This window comes from Pongo abelii, chromosome 18 (assembly GCF_028885655.2).
Source record: "Pongo abelii isolate AG06213 chromosome 18, NHGRI_mPonAbe1-v2.0_pri, whole genome shotgun sequence".
In the NCBI taxonomy this organism is placed as follows: Eukaryota; Metazoa; Chordata; class Mammalia; order Primates; family Hominidae; genus Pongo; species Pongo abelii.
The window spans coordinates 84,949,917-84,969,272 of record NC_072003.2 but is presented as its reverse complement, the minus strand read 5'-3'; the positions used below and the strand labels follow the sequence as shown (position 1 = coordinate 84,969,272).

Sequence of the window (19,356 nt, the reverse complement as noted above, 5' to 3'; positions counted from 1 at the left end):
TATTACAGTTACCACTCGACAAGTGCTAACTTCATCCCGGGCACCATCTTCAGTGGACCTGCTCATTTTGTTTCTTGCAACAGAGCATGGGCAAACTTTCTCTGTCCAGGACCAGATAGTAACTAAAGATTTTAGGCGTGGCCAGCCCAGATGGTCTCTGCTCACAAAACTCAGGTTGGCCATTATAATGTGAAAGCTGCCAGAGGAACAGGCGTGGCTGTGTGCCAATCAAACTTGACTTACAATGGGCCGGGCCATGGATTGCTGACCCTTGCCTTACACTGATCCTGAGGGAGATACAATTATGGATCCCATCTTACAAGTGGGAAAACAGACTCAATTCAGAGTATCAGTCACCCGCCCAAGGACACAGCTCGGAAGAGGCAGAGCCTGATTTCAAACCTACTGCCCAGTCTCAGTCCTCTCACCTGTCAAACAGGAGCAGCAGGTGCCTGATGCCAGCCTGACTGTGAACTGCCCCCGGGGCAATGGCTGGACAGGCAGGTTCTGGGCCCTTGCTCCCTGCAGTGTCTGGGATCTGGCATCAGGCATAGAAACCAAGTCCAAGAGGCTGCAGAGCACCACGGTGTCAGGCCTCTGAGGGGCAGGGTCAGCCTCTCATCCAGAACCACAGGCCCGAGGCAAGCCAGGCTGGCTGCTGCACCTGGGCCCCCTTATTCCCAGTTCAGTGTGGCAGACAGAAGCCAGCTTCATGTCCCAGCTCCGCCACTCCCAAGCTGGGCAATTGCTGAGCCCCTGGGCCTCACTTTGCTCATCTGATAAGTGGGGTGGATGGCAGCACCTATCTCAGAGAGAGGAAGTGAGATCTACAGAGAGCCCACAAAGCATTTGTAACAGGGCCTGAGAGCACTCAAGAGGACCAGGCCAGGGCTGGGCACATAAAGCCTGTAATCCCAGCCCAAGGTGGGAGCCCAAGGTGGGTGGATCACCTGAGGTCAGGAGTTCGAGACCAGCCTGGCCAACATGTCGAAACCCCATCTCTGCTAAAAATACAAAAATTAGCCTGGCGTGGTGGCGGGTGTCTGTAATCCCAGCTACTCAGGAGGCTGAGGCAGGAGAATCTCTTGAACCTGGAAGGCGGAGGTTGCAGTGAGCCGAGATCACACCACTGCACTCCAGCCTGGGTGATACAGCAAGACTCCATCTCAAAAAATAAAGAGGACCAGTCCACTGCTGTTTCCATCACTCTCAATGCATTAACCCCAGCCCTGGGAAGCCACTCCCTGACCGTGGTTCTTCCCGGTAAGCCCTCACCCTGAATATTACACTAAGACAATAAAGTGTAAAACCCCAGTGGGAACTTTAAATACAACAACCAAAAAAACTATAATGCGGGGAAAGCCTGCATCCACAGGCTGAGATTTACTTGTGCCCCGACCTCCCCTCCCCTCACTTCTGACCTCTCTTAATCTCCCTGGCGGTCAGGACAAAAGTCACCCCTCCTGCCTACCCACTGGGGGCTTTACTCCAGCCTGGGCTGATCTTCCTTAATGGCTTTGAATTTCCCAGCCTGACACTTCCTCCTCCTCTTTCTGAGGCTCCCTGTGTAAATAGAAAATCGGTCACCTGATGAATAAATATGCACCAGCAGCCTCCAGTGGCAGGTGAAGAGGGGTGTAGATTACAAACACCTGTGCTTTGAAGACGCCCTGTACTTAAGAAGATTCATTCTTGGCACAAGCTTGTCCTGAGCGCCTCCAAGGCAGGCACAGCTGCCGGGGAGGCACAAGCTCTCTGCTTTCCCCCAGCCACAGACCCGGGGGGAGACAGAGGAGAAAAACCCAGATACAGCATGAGGATCTGTTACATTTTGGGTTAAAGGGCTCTGGTGAATGTCAGCGCGGCTCAGACCCAGTCCTCATTTACCTGGAATCTTCCCATGGCGGAGATAGCTCTGAGTTCCCAAGGGCTCACTCCGCCCTCCCCTTACAACCTTTATTTTACTAAGTTGGGGATTCCCGGTTCTAATTTGGATTGGATCCGCTAAGGGAAGTGCGGAGGGAGGGAAAAGCCAAGCTTGCTGTTTGTTGTTGATTTGCATTTCAGGCAGAGGAGGAGAAAAAAAAAAAGATCAAGAATGGAATGGAAACGCTGGGAAATATTCAATATTCTTCCTATCAAAACGGCATACACACCAAGGAAAAAACACAGACCTGGTCAGTTACTGGGAACTAAAACAGACACCACGAAACTCAAAAAGAATAAAAGTACAGATTTCCTCCAGGAGGAGTCTTTCCTGCTTTTTTTTTTTTTTTTTTTTTAAGTCAGTTGGACTCTGGTGACCCTCTGCCCTGCTCTATTAACTCAGTGAAAACGTTTGCCAGGTTAGGGCAGCAAAGGTCAGATCCAAGGGAGCTGGGTCCTGTCCAGGCCCCTTCCTCCCCCCCACGCTCCTCCTGGGGACTCCAGAGCGGTGTGGAAGCCTCAGCAAAAGTGACAGGATCTTCTGAACAGAGGAAAAAAACCCGAAACCGAACACCGGGCCACGTGCACCCTTCCCCAGCAAAACAATTCAGAAATAAAGCTCCAGGGCAGCGTCTTCCGCAGAATTTTATAAAAGCCTCAACATGGGAAAACTAGGAACTTCCCCTCTCCTCCCTACACCCCCACATCACCCTCCCCACCCACACACACCCCACCTTCATTAGGTACCGTGTGTCAAAGCTCAAGGGAGATCAACTCGAAGGGAGGGAGGAAATAAAATCAGCTCATTCCTAGAACCAGCGGTCACACGCAGCACAGCCTTCCTGACCTGCGGTCACGTGGCCCCACCTGGGGCAGGCCTTTGCGTTTCTCCCTGATCCCAGCGGGCACAGGAGTGGGGGTGCCGGCGCGCGGTGGGGGAGAACCCTGGGGTTCACCACCCAGGGCTCCCTCGCCTGAATTCCTGATCACCAGCTTCCATTTAGCCTACACTTAATTTTTTTTTTAAGATTTATAAGTCCAAATAAGGTGAATTCAGGAGGGTCTCCCCAAACCTCCAGCTGTCAACCCCTTCCCCTCCCCTCCAGGCTGAAAGCGCGACTTGCCCCGAAACAGAAAGTTACAGGGCAAGCGGCTGTCACCGCGCAGGAAGGTTAAGGAAACAGGAAGCCACGCCAAATACCCTCCTGAGCTTCCCCGGCCCCCTCCTCCGACCTCGGCGGAACAAAACCTTCCAGGGAATCCCAGGCAGGAAGGGGGGCGGCGGGGGGGCCGGCGAGCCACCTCGCGCCGAGACCGCGCAAGGGGGTTGGCTGGAGGGAGAGGGAAATAAACCCCAGGACTGGGGTGGGGGGCATGCTACCCGATCGGGGCGGCCTGCGGGAAAGTAACTTCACACTCGGCGCTTAATTCACGTTGGAAGGTTTAAGTGCCTCGGCCGCTCGCTGCGCCGCCGCGGCGGAGCCGGCTCCGGGCAGACAAAAGGAGCGAGACGCGCAACCCCCGGCGGCGGCGCGGTGGGGGCGGCGGGCCAGGTGGGCGCTCCCCGCCGCACGTAGCCGCGCACACCGCGGGCTTGACCGCAGCTGGAGGATCCGAGGCCGCGCGCGTCTGCGGGGGGCACCGGCGGACCCAATGCCCCGACCCTGGCTCGGGGGTCTGGCGGAGGGGGGTCGGGTGAGGGAGGGTCCCGGGCGCGCCGGCGCCGCGCGGGACCCAGGGAGGCGCACGGCTTGCTTACCTGGTAAGTAATACAGAGGCGGCTTCAATCCAAACATGGTTCAAATTAGAATTCCATAGTTGCCAGAGAGGGATGAACAAGGAAAATAATATTAAAACCCAGGAATGAACAAAAAGCACCGTTCAAACCACGGCGCTCAAAAATGTCCAAAACAATAAAATAAAGGCAGAAGAGCGATCCCGAGAGCGACGAAAAAAAAAAATCAGTCTTTCCCCCCCCCACCAAGATGATCAAAAGGCTCTCTCTCCGACCAGCGCCCGGGCAACTTCGGCCACCTTGGCCCTGGCAGATCCACAATGAGGTAATTGACGACCAAGGACGGGCCGGAGCCTCCACGGCTGCCCGGGTGTCTTCGCCGCGTGTGTATTTTCTGCCTTTTGGACTTGAGATGCAAATAAAAAAAAGGAGGGGGGAGCGCGGCGGAGGGAAGCAGGCGGGGAAGAGGAGCGAGAGAAAAATAAAGGGGGGAGGTGAGGGTGATGAAATTGGGGGGTTAAGATCTTCAGGGATTACTCATTTGTAAAGGAAAAGAGAGAGGGGGGGAAAGAAAAAAAATCAGCCCCCAAGACGTGCGAGTAGCAATCTCTCCTCCATTCAGCCATTTGAATGTCAAGGGCGAGGGTCAAGAGACCTGTTTCCAACAGGGTTTCACGTTCAGAACCAGAAGGAAAAAGGAAGGGGGGGGCGGCGGGAGGGGGTATCTCTTGTTGCCAAGGAGAAATCGGCTTTGTTTTGTTTCCCCTTAGCTACTGGGTGAGGAGGGGCGGGGTGGCGGGGAGAGGAGGAGGGGGCGAGCGGGAGAGGGGAGAGGAGAAAATTAATACCCAAACAGCCAAGAAGTACCGAGGGGGAGATTTCTTCTCGTAAATAAAAGAGGCGGCGATTGCAAACAAGTCTCCGGCAGGAGAAAGCAGGCCGGGGAGCCGGCTCCCCTCCCCCTCTCGCCACCAACACCCCTCCCCCCCCTTTTTTGGTTATCTCCCTGGCCCGGCGTCCCACCACTGACTCAGAGAGAGGGGGTGGAAGAAGGAGGAGAAAGAACTCGCGGGGGCTCTGGCGCCTGGGCAGAAGGAGGCAGGAGGAGAGCGGGGAGGCGAGAGCGCACGGCGGTGGAGAGCCCCTCGATCAATTTTCATGCAAGAATCATTATCGGTAAATTGGAAAGCTGGCTGCCTGACAGCAGATTTGTCTCCCCTAATGAAAGCGAAAGGGTAGGGGCACAGCGGCGGGCGGCTGAAGGCGGCGGCGGCGGCGGCTCCTTCCGTCTCTACGCGGCATCTTCCAACAGCTCCATGCTTCGCAGGGCGATAATAATAGTTTCACTTGCGAGCTTCCCCCCGCGCGGCCGCCGAGCCGGGCGGCAGATCCATGCGGACGGGGAGCGGGGCGCAGGAAGCCGGGCTCGCCTCTCCTAACCCGGGGAGGGTGCCGCTGCCGAAGGCAGGGTGCTCCCCTTCGCTCCGAAGCGGGGGCCGTTTGCAAACAGTGGGCGGCTGCGGGCGCCGCTGGTCCCCCCCTCCGGCTACCCAACTCCGAGCTCTGGCCGCCCGCCCGCCCGTCCTCCCTCCCACCCCACCCACGACTGACAGCTGCGGGAGCCGGGAGTTCGCCCTCCGCCAGGACCCGGGAGGAGAATCCCCAAACCGTGACCCGGGGACTCGGGGCCGCCTTTTGTGGAACCCACGCGGGGCTGCGGCAACGCACACGCCGGCCGGCCCTGGTGAGCTCCTCGGGCGAGCGGTTTGTTTCCCTCCTTTCTTTTCCTCTCACCCCTCACCCCGCACCCCACCCCTTAAAAATCCCTGTTGCAAGTGTAATCAAATGCTTGATAGCATCTCCCACACTCTCCCTGCACTGGTGCATTATCAGATCCGGGAAGGCATGCTTCCAGGCAAATAGACCTAATAAATGCTATTACTGGGATTCTGCAAGCCCTGGCTGCACCATAGTAACGAAAGCCCCGGCTAATTTGGTTTAAGAAAACGATCAACTGCACAGAGAGTGTGAGTGTGGAGCCTGTATCTCTCCTCCCCACGCCGCCTCCCTTTCACACCAGCTCAAGAAGGCCCCATGTGATAATTCCCCAAATCGAAGGGGAAAAAACCCTGCCGCCAAACCACATCCTGTGCGCTCATTGTCCAGCCCAGCGATTTTAAAGAGACAGGATCCATTTACCCACGTCCCCCCACTCTCTCCTTAAACGCACGCTGCAAAGCTGCCTCTTGATGTGACAATTTATTTTCAAGCCCTTTTACCTCCTGAGGGGCCCCTCGGTGGCACAACCAGCCGGAATCATGACTTGGTAACACTAAGGGGTCACCTTTTGACCCCAGATACAATCATGGTTTGAGGAACAGACCTGAGCCCGCAGGTACACACGGCGGGGGCACCGCGGTCACACCAAGCTTGGGTTCCTGCCAACGCTCTCCAACCACTGCGTAAATCAGGGGTCCCCAGCGGCAGCCCCGGGGTCCCTGCTAAATGCAGCGGCTTCAAATGACAGTTGAACTCCCGGAATACGATACCCTAGAGAAAAGCTCCGGAGGGCAAATTGGAGGAGGTGGGGCAGTGGGGGGAGCGGCGTGCCTTTTGACCTCTCCAAGCCACTTGCCAAACCCTCGCCTACCCCGCCAGAAAAATTCTTAAATGAGCTGGGCGGAGCGCTCGGAGCCAAGGGAGAGGTGGCGCTCTTCCCCGCCGCCGCCAGCGGCTCGGTGGCTGCGGCGTGCTGGCGGCCGCCTTCCTCCGGGGCTCGGCCGCCGGGGTGCGAGGAGCGTCTTTGAGTCCCCAAGCTCGCTGCGGCGCCCCGCCTGGCGCCCCCTCCCCGCGGGCGGCCTAGCGCACGCGGGCGCAGGGGAGGGCGCCAGAGCTGCTGACCTGGAGGAAACCGGCCGCTCGGGGCCGCCCGCGCCCGCCGCCAGCCTCTGGCTGCTCCGCCCCGCGCTGACCCTGGAGGTCGCGCCAGGCCCTCGGCGCCGGCGGCCCTTTGTTTCCGGAGCTGCGTGGCGGCGAGCTCTCTGCGCCTCCCCTTGCACCCGCCGCCGGCGGCTGCCTGGCAAGCGGGGCGGCGGGGTCGCGGTCCAGCACCTGCCCTCCCTGCCCCCACCCCGCGCCCCCCGCCGGGCCTCCGCGTCTCCCTCCCACCCATTTATCACCCGCGAGCTGCACAATCTGCGCCCCTGGGGGGCGGGGCGGGGGGCGGCTAGGACGCGGGTTAGACCGCCCGGGTGAGCTACCGCCCACCCGGTAGCCCCTCACAAACTGGAAAAATCTCCCATCTTACTTACGGGAAAAAAAAAAGAAAACTATTTTTAAAAGACCCTAAACTATCAGTTTCTGTTGTCATTCTTTTATTGGTTTTTAATTCTCCGGGATTACACGAACAACAGTAGTAATTAATACTAAACCTTCCTCTACTGTATATGCTAATGGCAGGAGCCATAAAAATTAATTTGCAAACATGTCATTACACAATAGCTGTACAGGCAATAAACCTGTAATTATGAGCCAATCACAGGCATGGTACAGAGGGAGGGGTGCTCCCCCAATCTGCTGGGTGCCCCCCTTCCCCTGCTCCAGTGGGGAAGACTATGCCAGAAAGAAGCTTGCCTCCTGGCAGCCACCTGTGGAGAATGGGAAAGGGGCTTTTGGTCTGGAGCTCCCATCAGCCTGGCTTCCAGGCAAGATCACTTGGAGACAGCCATCGAGGTCCACCTGAGACTGAGCGCGGTGGCCGGACGCGGTGGCTCACGCCTGTAATCCCAGCACTTTGGTAGGCCGAGACGGACGGATCACGAGGTCAGGAGATCGAGACCATCCTGGCTAACACGGTGAAACTCCGTCTCTACTAAAAATACAAAAAAATTAGCCCGGCGTGGTGGCGGGCGCCTGTAGTCCCAGCTACTCGGGAGGCTGAGGCACGAGAATGGCGTGAACCCAGGAGGCGGAGGTTGCAGTGAGCCGAGATCGCGCCACTTCACTCCAGCTTGGGCACAGAGCGAGACTCCGTCTCAAAAAAAAAAAAAAGGAGGGGCGGGCACGGTGGTTCACGCCTGTAATCCCAGCACTTTGGGAGGCCTAGGCGGGCGGATCACGAGGTCAGGAGATCGAGACCATCCTGGCTAGCACGGTGAAACCCCATCCCTACTAAAAATACAAAATATTAGCTGGGTGTGGTGGTGGGCGCCTGTAGTCCCAGCTTCTGGGGAGGCTGAGGCAGGAGAATGGTGTGAACCCGGCAGGCGGAGCTTGCAGTGAGCCCAGATCGCACCACTGCACTCCAGCCTCGGCGACAGAGCGAGACTCTGTCTCAAAGAAAAAAAGAAGAAAGAAAGAAATTGAGCGCACAGAGGCGAAGCAGGGGCTTGGAGAGCTCCCCAGGCCTGGCTGGCGGTGGGTAGGTCAGACCAGGAAGGAGAGGGCCAGAGAAAAGTGGGCATGCTGGTGGGCCACCTCCTGGCTGATCTTCGCTTCCTAGTCAAAGGTAAACATCTCCCCCTAATAAGTATTTGAATGCCTGCATCGAATTACCTTAAAATGCTCAGGCCAAGCCCTAATTGCTTTTAGCCACACCCTTGGGAAGGAGAGCTGTAAGATTCTAGTGATAGCCCAGCCTCCTTTGGCCCTGGATCTGGGCGTCTCAAAGTAGGTTAGTGACATTTCCTGGTGACAGGGACCTTTGTAAGGGAGGAAAATATGAGACCCACTATGGGAGGGTGGTTACACCACAGCTGCCGACCTGATGCCAAAACAGCTGAGAAATAGAAAGCAACCCCACCGTGCCCCGCCGCCGGCCTCCCGGGCGGCTTTCCATTGAATGGCCCGGTTGTTTGCCACAGTGTGGCTGAACGGGGTAGCGGGAAGGATTTTCCCCTTCCCACTGGCCCTTGTGGCTTGGCTGTGGTTTTTGGAACCCATCACTACAGCCATTCATTCCCAGGGGAGCCGCCGCCCCCCTGCCTCTGAGGGTGCCTATGGCCTGGCTAGGGGTGACAGGGGCCACCAGTCTAGGCCACACCAGGACAGACTGCCAGGTGCCCACGTGAGAAGGGCAGTGCTCTTCGTAAGACTTCACCCCAGAGGGATTCGGTCCAAGGAAAGGATGTCTCTGTCTCTCTCCACCCACACTTCTCCGGAAAAGCCCAGTGGTGGCAATGCTCTCTGTCCCCATCCCTCAGCTCACCTCTGGGGAGGAGTCAGACATTTATGGAAAAGAGGTAGGAAACTGGGCAGGCTGGACCACCCAGACCTAAGCCTCCAGGTACCCTTGTTAAAGACTGGCGACGCCAAGGGGCAAACTCACCCCGCACCTCCCTGAAAAAGCCCTGCCCACGCTGCAAGCCCACCCAAGGTCAGAGGGAAGAATGGGCCCCAACAGTGCAGGGCCATGTTCTGGACACAGCAGAAAAAGAGAGAAAACTGCTTCATCTCTCAATGGGAGAAAACAAGCTGGAGGCTGGGCTGCTTCCCAGGAGGCGGCATGCGGCCGGATCCCCACTCTGAAGATGCAGCCCCCCCGCCCCAACACCAGCTGCACCTTCAAAATGGAGGGTCCCCAGACTCCCTCTAGCGGGGCTGTCTTTGCCACAACACGGAGACAGCCTAGCTGGCCAAGAGAGTCAGCTGAGAGCAATAAAAATAGCCTCCCAGCACGTGCTGGGAAAACTGAGGCTGCAGGCTGGGGTCGGGAGTGCAAGCGGCGGGGTGCCTCAGCTAGAAGCTGTGCCCACTGGCATCTGGTGGCCCCCCAGGACCAGGCCACAACCTCCCCCTCTGGAGAGAGGCACTGCTCCCCAGATTCCAGGAAAGGGAGGGGCAGGGAAGCTGCGTGGCTAACCTGGAATGCCCCGTCTGTCCTCGGGTGGGCAGCCTCCATTTCCCTCTTTAGGGTAATAATACCAGCTGATGCTTCCCGCACGCTCAGTCTGTGCCAGCTGCTGTTCTAAGCACTTTTCCTGGATAGCGCATTGGATCCTCGTGACAATCTGGTTCAAGGTCACCATGAGTTCCATTTTCCAGATGAAGAACAGAGGGGTCAAGCAGCTTGCCCAAGGACACACAGCCAGTGGGTGGCAGAGCTGGGGTTGGAACCCAAGCTGGCTCCAGAGTGCGCGTTCATTACCATCAGCAAAGATTTGCAGTCAGACTTCAAATTCCATCTCGCCCCCACCCTCTGTGTGCCCTCGGGCAGTGACATCAACATTTTGACCCTCAGTTTCCTTACCTGGAAAATGAGGCGACTCACCCCTGCACTCCAGGAAGATGTGTGTAATTACACCGGTGCCTGGCACACAGAGACTCCATGAGCAGAGCAGCCATTAGTCTTGTGTTTCAGATAACAGTGGTAATAATGCTAATAGCAGCTCCCACTGATGGGGCCTCAGTGCACTGGGGCACCACGATGCCTGCTTTCCTACGATGTCATCTTACTTAGGACCTGCCCCAGCATCCCCTCCCCTTGAGATGGGCACCACAATGACCATCACCCACTTTTGTGCATGAAGATGCTGAGGCCCAGAGAAGTGAAGTCACTCACCAAGGGCACGGGCATACAGGGAGGGGACACACCCTCTTTCTCTTTCTGTCTGGCTCTAGTCCTTAGGTCCCTGGACCGTCTATGAACATTCCAAGTCTCAAGCCAGTCTGAGGTTGAAAGAAAAAAGGGAACCTCTGTGCGGTCACACCTCATGGTGACTTCTGCATATCCAGGTTTTGTTTTTACCTTTGCTTGGTGGGAGCTACAGGGCACACCCCACCCACGTGTGCTGTCTCCTCTCAGAGCATCTAACCAGGATCCTGGGGCTGAGGCATCCCCAGCCTGCCCCTGTGCTGCAGGCAGAATGGTAATCTGCCAAAAGTGATGTCTACATGGCCAGGTGCAGTGGCTTATACTCATAATCCCAACACTTTGGGAGGCCGAGGTGGAAGGATTGCTCGAGCCCAGGAGTTCAAGACCAGTCTGGGCAACATAGTGGGACTCTGTCGCTACAAAAAATAAAAACGCTAGCCAGGTTTAGTGGCGTGTGTGCCTATAGTCCCAGCTACATGGGAAGCTGAAGCAGGAGGATCTCTTGAGCCCAGGAAATTGAGGCTGTAGTGAGTCGTGTTTGTGCCACTGCATTCCAGCCTAGGCAACAGAGCAAAGACCCTGTCTCAGAAGAAAAAAAAGAAAGAAAAGAAAAAGAAAAAAGATATGTCTGCTTGGTACCTGTGAATGTGGCCTTATTTAGAAAGAATCTGTGAAGATGGAATTAAGAATCTCCAGGCCGGGCGTGGTGGCTCACGCCTGTAATCCCAGCACATTGGGAGGCCAAGGCGGGCGGATCATGAGGTCAAGAGATCAAGACCATCCTGGCCAAATGGTGAAACCCCGTCTCTACTAAAAATACAAAAATTAGCTGGGCGTGGTGGCACACGCCTGTAGTCCCAGCTACTTGGGAGGCTGAGGCAGGAGAATCGCTTGAACCCAGGATGCGGAGGTTGCAGTGAGCCCAGATCGAGCCACTGCACTCCAGCCTGGTGACAGAGTGAGACTCCGTCTCCAACAAAAAAAGAATCCCCAGACCAGATCATCCTGGATTATTAGGGTGGGCCTAAACTCAGTGGCAAGGGTCTTTATAACAAGAGGAACCATCTGCACCCCTACGTTTATCACCACACTATTCACCACAGCCAAAATATGGAATCAACCTCGGTGTCCAACACAGACGAAGGAATCTAGAGAATGTGTTACCTACACGCAATGGAATACTACTCACCCGTAAAAAAGAATGAAACCCTGTCATTTGCAGCAACACATGTGGAATTGGAGATTCTTACGTTAAATGAAATAGGCCAGACACAGAAAGGCAAACACTGCATTATCTCACTAATATGTGGGAACTAAGAAAGTGGATCTCATGAAGACAGAGGTGGGAGGGGTAGAGGGGACGGAGGGCAGAAGAGAAATTGATTAATGGGTGCAAATATACAATTAGATAGAAATAAGACCTAGTTTAAAAAAAAAAGAAGACCTAGTGTTCTATAGATCAGCAGGGTGACTATAGTTTATAATAATCTATTGTACACTTCAAAATAGCTAGAATAATTCCAATATTTCTTTTCTTTTTTTTTTTTTTTTTTTTGAGACACAGTCTCACTCTGTCACCAGGCTAGAGTGCTGTGGCTCAATCTTGGCTCACTGCAACCTCTGACTCCCTGGTTCAAGTGATTCTCCTGCCTCAGCCTCCAGAGTAGCTGGGATTACAGGCATGCGCCACCACGCCCAGCTAATTTTTTTGGTATTTTTAGTAGAGACAGCGTTTCACCATGTTGGCCAGGATGGTCTTGATATCCTGACCTCGTGATCCACCCGCCTTGGCCTCCCAAAGTCCTGGGATTATAGGCGTGAGCCACCGCGCCTGGCCTCGAATATTTCTAGAATAAAGAAAATAAAAATATACCAAGTACACTGATTTTTTTTTTTTTTTTTTTTTTTTTGAGACAGAGACTCATTCTGTCACCCAGGCTGGAGTGCAGTGGTGTCATCTCGGCTCACTACAGCCTCCGCCTCCAGGGTTCAAGTGATTCTCGTGCCTCAGCCTCCCAAGTAGCTGATTACAGGCACATGCCACCATGCCTGGCTAATTTTTGTATTTTTAGTAGAGACAGGGTTTCGCCATGTTGCACAGGCTGGTCTTGAACTCCTGACTTCAGGTGATACACCCTCCCCAGCCTCCCAAAGAGCTGGGATTACAGGTATAAGCCACCACACCTAGCCCCAGTACACTGGTTTGATCTGTACAAATTATATAAATGTATTAAATTATCACATTAATTATATAAATGTATTAAACTATCACATTACCCCAAAAACATGTTTTTTTTAAAAGAGGAACAGACAAAAGGCGCACAGGAGAGACGGCCATGTGAAAATAGAGGCAGAAATTGGCGTGATATGGCCACAAGCCGAGGGATGCCTGGAGTCCCCGGGTGCTGGAAGAGGCAGGAAGGAGCCTCCGGAGGGAGCATGGCCCCGCTGACACTTGGATTTCAGTTTCATTCCGTGAGAGAACACATTTCTGTTGTTTTAAGCTGCCACCCAGTTTGCAGTAATTTGTTATAGCAGCCACAGGAAGCTAATACATCCTGTCACTTCTATCAAATGCCCTCTGTCCCACCAGCCCTGGGAAGCTCTGGGCATTGTCCAAGTCTGGAAGCCTCATGCTTTGGGCCACAGCTGGGTCAAGCCATCCTTCAGGTGTGTCACAGGGACTCAGATTGAGATAAAGTGTCCTGAGGCCCTGGACAGGGGTGTGGTAAGGCTGCCCGCCCTCCACAAAACTCACGTCTACACTCCACTGGGACCTGCCCGCCCTCTCATCTCACTCCCTCGTGACACACATTTACCAGCCAGGCTTTGGGTGGAAGCCTGGCCCCTGGAGATCATCGGATGTGGCCATCTGCCCGGGGAAATGGCCCGCCAACCTTCTTGAGGGTCTGCCTCTAACTGCTGGCCTTGCACACACCTTTATGCCCCACAGGGCCAGGGGTGACAGTAATGACAAGAATCCCTGGTGGCCAGCTTCTTACCAAGCCATGCCCTTTCATCCCAGCCTCTAGGGCAATTGGGTGGGGCCAGGTGACCAAGTTCTGGCCAAGAGAATGTGGTAGAAGGAATCACTGGCCACGTCCAGGCCTGGCCCGGAAGAGCTGCCTGTGTGAGCCTCTGTTTTTCCCTTCCTGGGTCTTTGTTATGGATACCTTCTCCCAGGATGACTCTGAGTACAGATACTGAAGCCAGCAACACCTCCATCAACTCCCCAAATGATGCTCAGGGCAGAGGCCCCTGTTCTGGCTCCCCATCAATCCTACATTATGTGGGTGTGTCCTTGAAAAATAAATATCTACTGTACAATTTCTAATATAATGCACCCCTGAGAGGTTGAGCCTCTTTGTTACAGGGGCTTGTGTGAGTTTAACTAACAACACAGGCCGGGCGGGGTGGCTCATGCCTGTAATCCCAGCACTTTGAGAGGCTGTGGCAGGTGGATCATTTAGGCCACAAGTTCGAGACCAGCCTGGCCAACATGGTGAAACCCCGTCTCTACTAAGAAATACTAAAATTAGCTGGGCATAGTGGCGCACATCTGTAATCCTAGCTACTCAGGAGGCTGAGGCACAAGAATTGCTTGAACCCGGGAGGCGGAAGGCGCAGTGAGCTGAGATCGGGCCACTGTACTCTAGCCTGGGCAACAGAGCTAGACTGTCTCAAGAAAAATAAAAATAACTAACAGCTGGGCGCGGTGGCTCACGCCTGTAATCCCAGCACTTTGGGAGGCCAAGGTAGGCAGATCACGAGGTCAGGCGATCAAGACCATCCTGGCTAACACGGTGAAACCCCGTCTCTACTAAAAATACAAAAAATAATTAGCCGGGCGTGGTGGTGGGTGCCTGTAATCCCAGCTACTCAGGAGGCTGAGGCGGGAGAATGGTGTGAACCTGGGAGGCGGAGCTTGCAGTGAGCCGAGATCGCACCACCGTACTCCAGCCTGGGCAACAGAGCGAGACTCTGTCTCAAAAAAAAAAAAAAAAAAAAAAGGCAATCTAACAATACACACCCATAGGTCTCCTTTCCAGATGCTGACTTTCTGCTGAATACTGTGCTACATGCTTTAAGTACATTATCTTGTTACATCTTCACAACGAAAGCAAGTCTATTATTATCCCCATTTTTTAGATGAGGAAACTGAAAAGGTCTAGAGAAGTGAAGTGACTTGCCCAAGGTCACACAGCCAGTAAGAAGCAATGCTCAGACTGGAACTCAGACAAGTTGGAAGCCAGGCCCTGTATTTTCAACTCTCTCCAGGCAGCCTCCCTCATCTCTCTGTGGTAGGAGCTGGCAAAGACGCTTTACCCAGAAACCCTCCTTAATTAAAAGCAAAACAAACAAAAAACAGGAAGGGCAAGAACACCGCATCTGCAGTCTACATGCAAAACTGTGTGTCCGACCTCCAGTTCGGGCCTGCCGCTGGAGCAGGCTGCCAGCAAGCTCAGTATCTGGGAACTCTTTAAAATAATGGTTTTACAAGATAGAGGCAGTGATATGACAAAAGGCCTTTCTTCCTACGACTATGGAGATGCCAGAGAAATCAGACAGTGACTGTGCTGGGGACTGCCCAGGCCACATAGCCCATCCCTGTGAAGGGACCCTCTGCCTGTCCTCGGAACGCCTCCTGGGACACAGACGGGCCACTTTTGGAGGGAGTCCATTCGTAATCTCAGACAGCCCTGGTTGTCAACATTCTGCATTGTGCAGAGCCAATGGAGGCCTGGCAAGAGCTGCTGGAAGGCACCACGGAGGTCTCCCCGAGGGGAGGAGAAATATGGGAATAAATGCGACTCTGCAGTCCCTGGACCAGTGGCTCACACCATCTGTGGACACCGTGACAGCACGGGCACGGCTGGCCTCCTCACATCCTGCTCTGGCTGTGGTCCTGCTCTGCTGCCTGGGGGCAAACCGACAAGGCTTTCTTCTCCCCAAGCACTCCAGAGACCAGGCGAGGCCCTGCTCCAGAAAAACAGGCATTGCGAACAGCCCTTCCCACTGTCCGCTGCTGGGGTCTGCCGGACAAGAAGTCACTGCCAGGGTTGTAATTCCCCATTTGTGGATGACACACAGATCTCGCTGCCTCCTCCTGGGCCTAACTGGTTCAGGTCCATGTAGCCCTCTGGCCAACAAGATGTGGTTTCTACGAGCGGCTTCATCCCTGCCTTTCCCCTTATGCTGGGTGTGAGCTTTTTAGTGCGACAGACCAGAGTGGGATGCCCGAGGGCCCTCTGTGTCCTCTGCCTTTACCTTGCAAAGAAATCTGGAGTCAGCCCCAGCCACTTCCTTTCCTATTGGTCTTCCTCGCCTGCTCTTTCTGGACTGTCCCCGTGGCCTGAGCTGTCCTTTACTTGCCCTCCAGCGGGTCATGCCTGAACTGACGGGGGAATTCTCGATGTGTCCCCAGCATAGGGTATTCAGTAGAATGGCTCCTCTGTCCTGGCACTTACAAAGCATGGGCATGGCTCAAGGTTTCTCAGCCTCGGCAAAACTGACATTGGGGGCTGGATGATTCTTCGCTGCGGGGGCTGTCCTATGTATTGCAGGATGTTTAGCAACATCCCTGGCCTCGACCCACAAGATGTCAATAGAACAGCACAGTCATGACAATCAAAATATGTCTACAAGCTGGCGCGGTGGCTCATGCCTGTAATCCCAACACTGTGGGAAGCCGAGGTGGGTGGATCACTTGGGCCCAGGAGTTCGAGACCAGCCTGAGCAACGTGGCGAAAACCCATTCTCTACAAAAAATACAATTAACTAGGTGTGGTGGTGCACGCCTATAGTCCCAGCTACTTGGGAGGCTGAGGCAGGAGGATCGCTGGAGCTTGGGTGGCAGAGGTTGCAGTGAGCTGAGATCGTGCCACTGCCCTCCAGCCTGGATGACAGAGCAAGATACTGTCTCAAATTAAAAAAAAGTTTCCAGATACGGCCAACTGTCCCCGGAGGAGCAAAACTGCCTCCGTAGAGAACCACTCACATAGCCTAAATAATCCAGCCAGCACGCTGGGTGACACAAGTTTTAGACCTCCTACTACGGCTGGCCTTGAGCCAACAGCTGCCCTCTCTTGGCCCCAGCTTTACCACATACAAATTTAGAGGGGCTGAATGGGGTGCTCTGGTCTTCCAGCTGTCTCAAGATTCTCCAGTGCTGCTTAGAACCAATGGTTCCGAGATAGGGATAAGCTTGTGACTCAGGACAACAGGATCAGAAGGGAAGGGACCCAGGGCCTGCCCCCCAGCAGGGCTCATGCAAAAAACACAGGGAGTGGGGTGTGGACTCTATGGGGTGGGCAACCCTGGTGCCTCTGGCATCTCAGTGTTTCTCCCTTTTCTCTGCAGTCCTCTTTCTCCCCAACCTAAACAAAACCTGCTCTGAAAAGAAATATCTACTATTAATCATTCACACTGTAGTATGACTTAGCCTTCCCTCCGCTATCTCTATAGAATCCAGGCTGTGTCCCTGGCTGGGTCCGTCTCCTAGCCCCTGGAACAGCTATAGGATATATTTGGGAAAAGCAGGGCAAAGGAGACTTTTTTTTTTTTTTTGAGATGGAGTCTTGCTCTGTCGCCCAGGCTGGAGTGCATAGCATGATCTCGGCTCACTGTAACCTCTGCCTCCCGGGATCAAGCGATTCTCCTGCCTCAGCCTCCTATAGGCACCTGCCACTGCACCTGGCTAATTTTTGTATTTTTAGTAGAGATGGAGTTTCACCATGTTGGTCAGGCTGGTCTCGAACTCCTGACCTTGTTATCTACCCACTCTGGCCTCCCAAAGTGCTAGGATTACAGGCATGAGCCACTGCGCCCGGCCACAAGGAGACATTCTTAAGTGCATTTACACTGAAAACAGTGGCTTCCATTTCTCAGGTCATCTGATGAGGGAAACTACCGAGTACCCTGTATTGCAGCAGCAGCTGCTGCAGGGAGGGAGAAGCCCCAGCCTGGTGCTGGACTTGGGGGGAGGTCATGTGACTCACAAGTATCATGGTGAAGAGGTGGGGCCAGCAGAGCCACCCACAAACCAGGTGCTGTGTGGACAGTCCCCCGGGCTTCACAACCATCAGTCTCATACAGCAAACACTAGCTTGTGCTGAGCTGAACACAGCACCAAGGCCAGAGCACTCTTAGTTAGCAGTCACAGTCCCAACCCATGTGTCCCAAAGACAGCCTTTCCGGTTGTTTGTGGGGGTGGAGTAACCCAGAAGCATCTCCGCTTCAGCTCTTCATTGGGAGGTAGGCTGGCTGCGCCTGGGCAGAGTGAGACACACCTGTTCAGTTCTGCATAGCGGAGGCTTATGGGTGTGGGAGAGGATGCTGGGTCCCAGCACGGTTCTGCCCCTGTGGCAGGTGCAGCGTGGCTACGGCCTTCAGTCTCCTCCTCGTAGGACACTTGGACGAAATGATCCCCCAGGCCCTCCAGCTCGGTGAACCCATGATTAATAAAACTCAGACACACCATCTGCTCACTCTGACATTTAAGAAACAGAACGGGTTTCCAAAGAGAAAGCTGCCCTGTGCAGCCTGCTCCCCGCCTTCGCCTGCTGATCCAAATGTGGGTTCACACCCTCCCCGCATCCCAGCCCTGACTCTACAAATTCCAACATGCACACATACAATCACACGCAGAGCGGGCTCCCCCTCCTCCACCCAGAAGGTCAAAACAGGATGGGGTGGGGGTGGGGCAGGGCAGCTGAAGGCAGAGGCCTGCCCTAATAAAACCCTGAAATGACTGACGTCTTCTGGGCCTCCCACACTTTATACTGCCTTCTCTACCCGGAGGGCAAGGCTGCATTTTGAAAACCACACATCTCCAAACTTCACAGCTCCCCTGATGCCCAGACAACCTTCCCTCACGCTCAGCCCGTTCCCAGTGCTAGGGAGGGAGACGGCTCTCCCCTTCTGCAGATGGGGAAAGTCAGCCCAAGGTCACACCAAGGACAAGCAGCGAGGCAGGGACGTGGCCCCTGACAGAGTACACGCATGTGGAATGTTCTGTGCCATGCAGGGCCCCTTCCCCCTGTAATGCTCATCAACACCATCCCTGCCGCTCTGTCCTCCAGACAGCCCTTCACCGTGCACCGTGGCTTTGCCTCTTATGTGACGACTCAGAAACAGGACCTCAGGCCCACTCTGATCACAGAAGCGAACCCTCTGTGCTGTGCCCGTGGCCCTGCCTTGTCCACGGAGTGGCTGGCAGGGGTCTGCTGGGCAAGAAGTAGGGGACAGTGTGGGCCCCCAGGTGAGACTCTCCCACCAGCCGGACTTAGAAAAGGGTTTTCACTTGGCCCAGGAGCTCAGCCGGGGCGGTGGGGACACGGTCAGGACAGTGAGGCCTATGCCAGCCAGGTGGCTGCTGTGTGGCTTCCTCCGGGTACCCAGGCTCCGCCTGTGGCAGGGCACAGTGGAGAAAGTCCCTCGGGAAGGCCCTAGCCTAGGGCCTGGCACTCTTTGTTGACTGAGTCTCGGTCACCCCCAACTCAAGCTGTCCTCTTGTGGCTGGCTGGCAGCCCTCCTGGGGAACCCCCAGGTGGTCAGCTCTCACCATCCCAGCCTTGGCTTATCAGCCTCCCCGGATGGCTTCTAGACTCTTCCTCCATGCTGGTCTCCTCCTGAACATTCCATGCAGCTGCCTACTCCCCCCCAACTAGGCTGGACAAAATGCCTGCTGCTCCCCATCATTCTCCCTGTCAAGCATAGCCCCCAGACCCTCCTCTCAGGCTCTGTCTCTGCCCCTACTCCCATCCCTGCCACACCACCCTGCTTGGAGAAGTGGCCTGAATGTCTCATAACGGCCAGTAAAACCAACCCAAAAAACTAGATAAGAATGTACCCTAGGCTTCTTTTTTTTGAGACAGGGTCTCACTCTATTGCTCAGGCCGGAGTGCAGTGGTGCAATCACAGCTCACTGCAGCCTCAAACTCCTGGGCTCAAGGGATCCTCCTGCCTCAGCCTCCCTAGTATCAAGGACCTGGCTAATTTTTTGAAGAGACAGGGTCTCACCATGTTGCTCAGGCTGGTCTCAAACTCCTGGGCTCAAGCGATCCTACCTCAGCCTCCCAAAAAGCTGGGATTACAGTTGCGA

The 19,356-nt window shown here is 54.9% G+C and overlaps 1 protein-coding gene across 7 annotated transcripts in view; it reads right to left on the bottom strand.

Annotated features, from left to right (window-relative positions):
• GSE1 (Gse1 coiled-coil protein) overlaps positions 1 to 19,356 on the bottom strand; it is a 499,199-nt gene that overhangs the window by 112,692 nt on the left and 367,151 nt on the right. For 2 of the 7 annotated variants that reach the window (XM_009251014.4, XM_009251015.4), the window contains exon 1: positions 3,686 to 7,003. The exons of 4 other annotated variants lie outside the window; for them this stretch is intronic. In XM_009251014.4, the coding sequence (XP_009249289.3) occupies positions 3,686 to 3,722 (37 nt within the window). In that variant the 5' untranslated portion in view covers positions 3,723 to 7,003. Of the gene's footprint in view, positions 1 to 3,685; positions 7,004 to 19,356 lie in introns of those variants that run through there. One more of the 7 variants, XM_063717396.1, reaches the window with a different exon arrangement.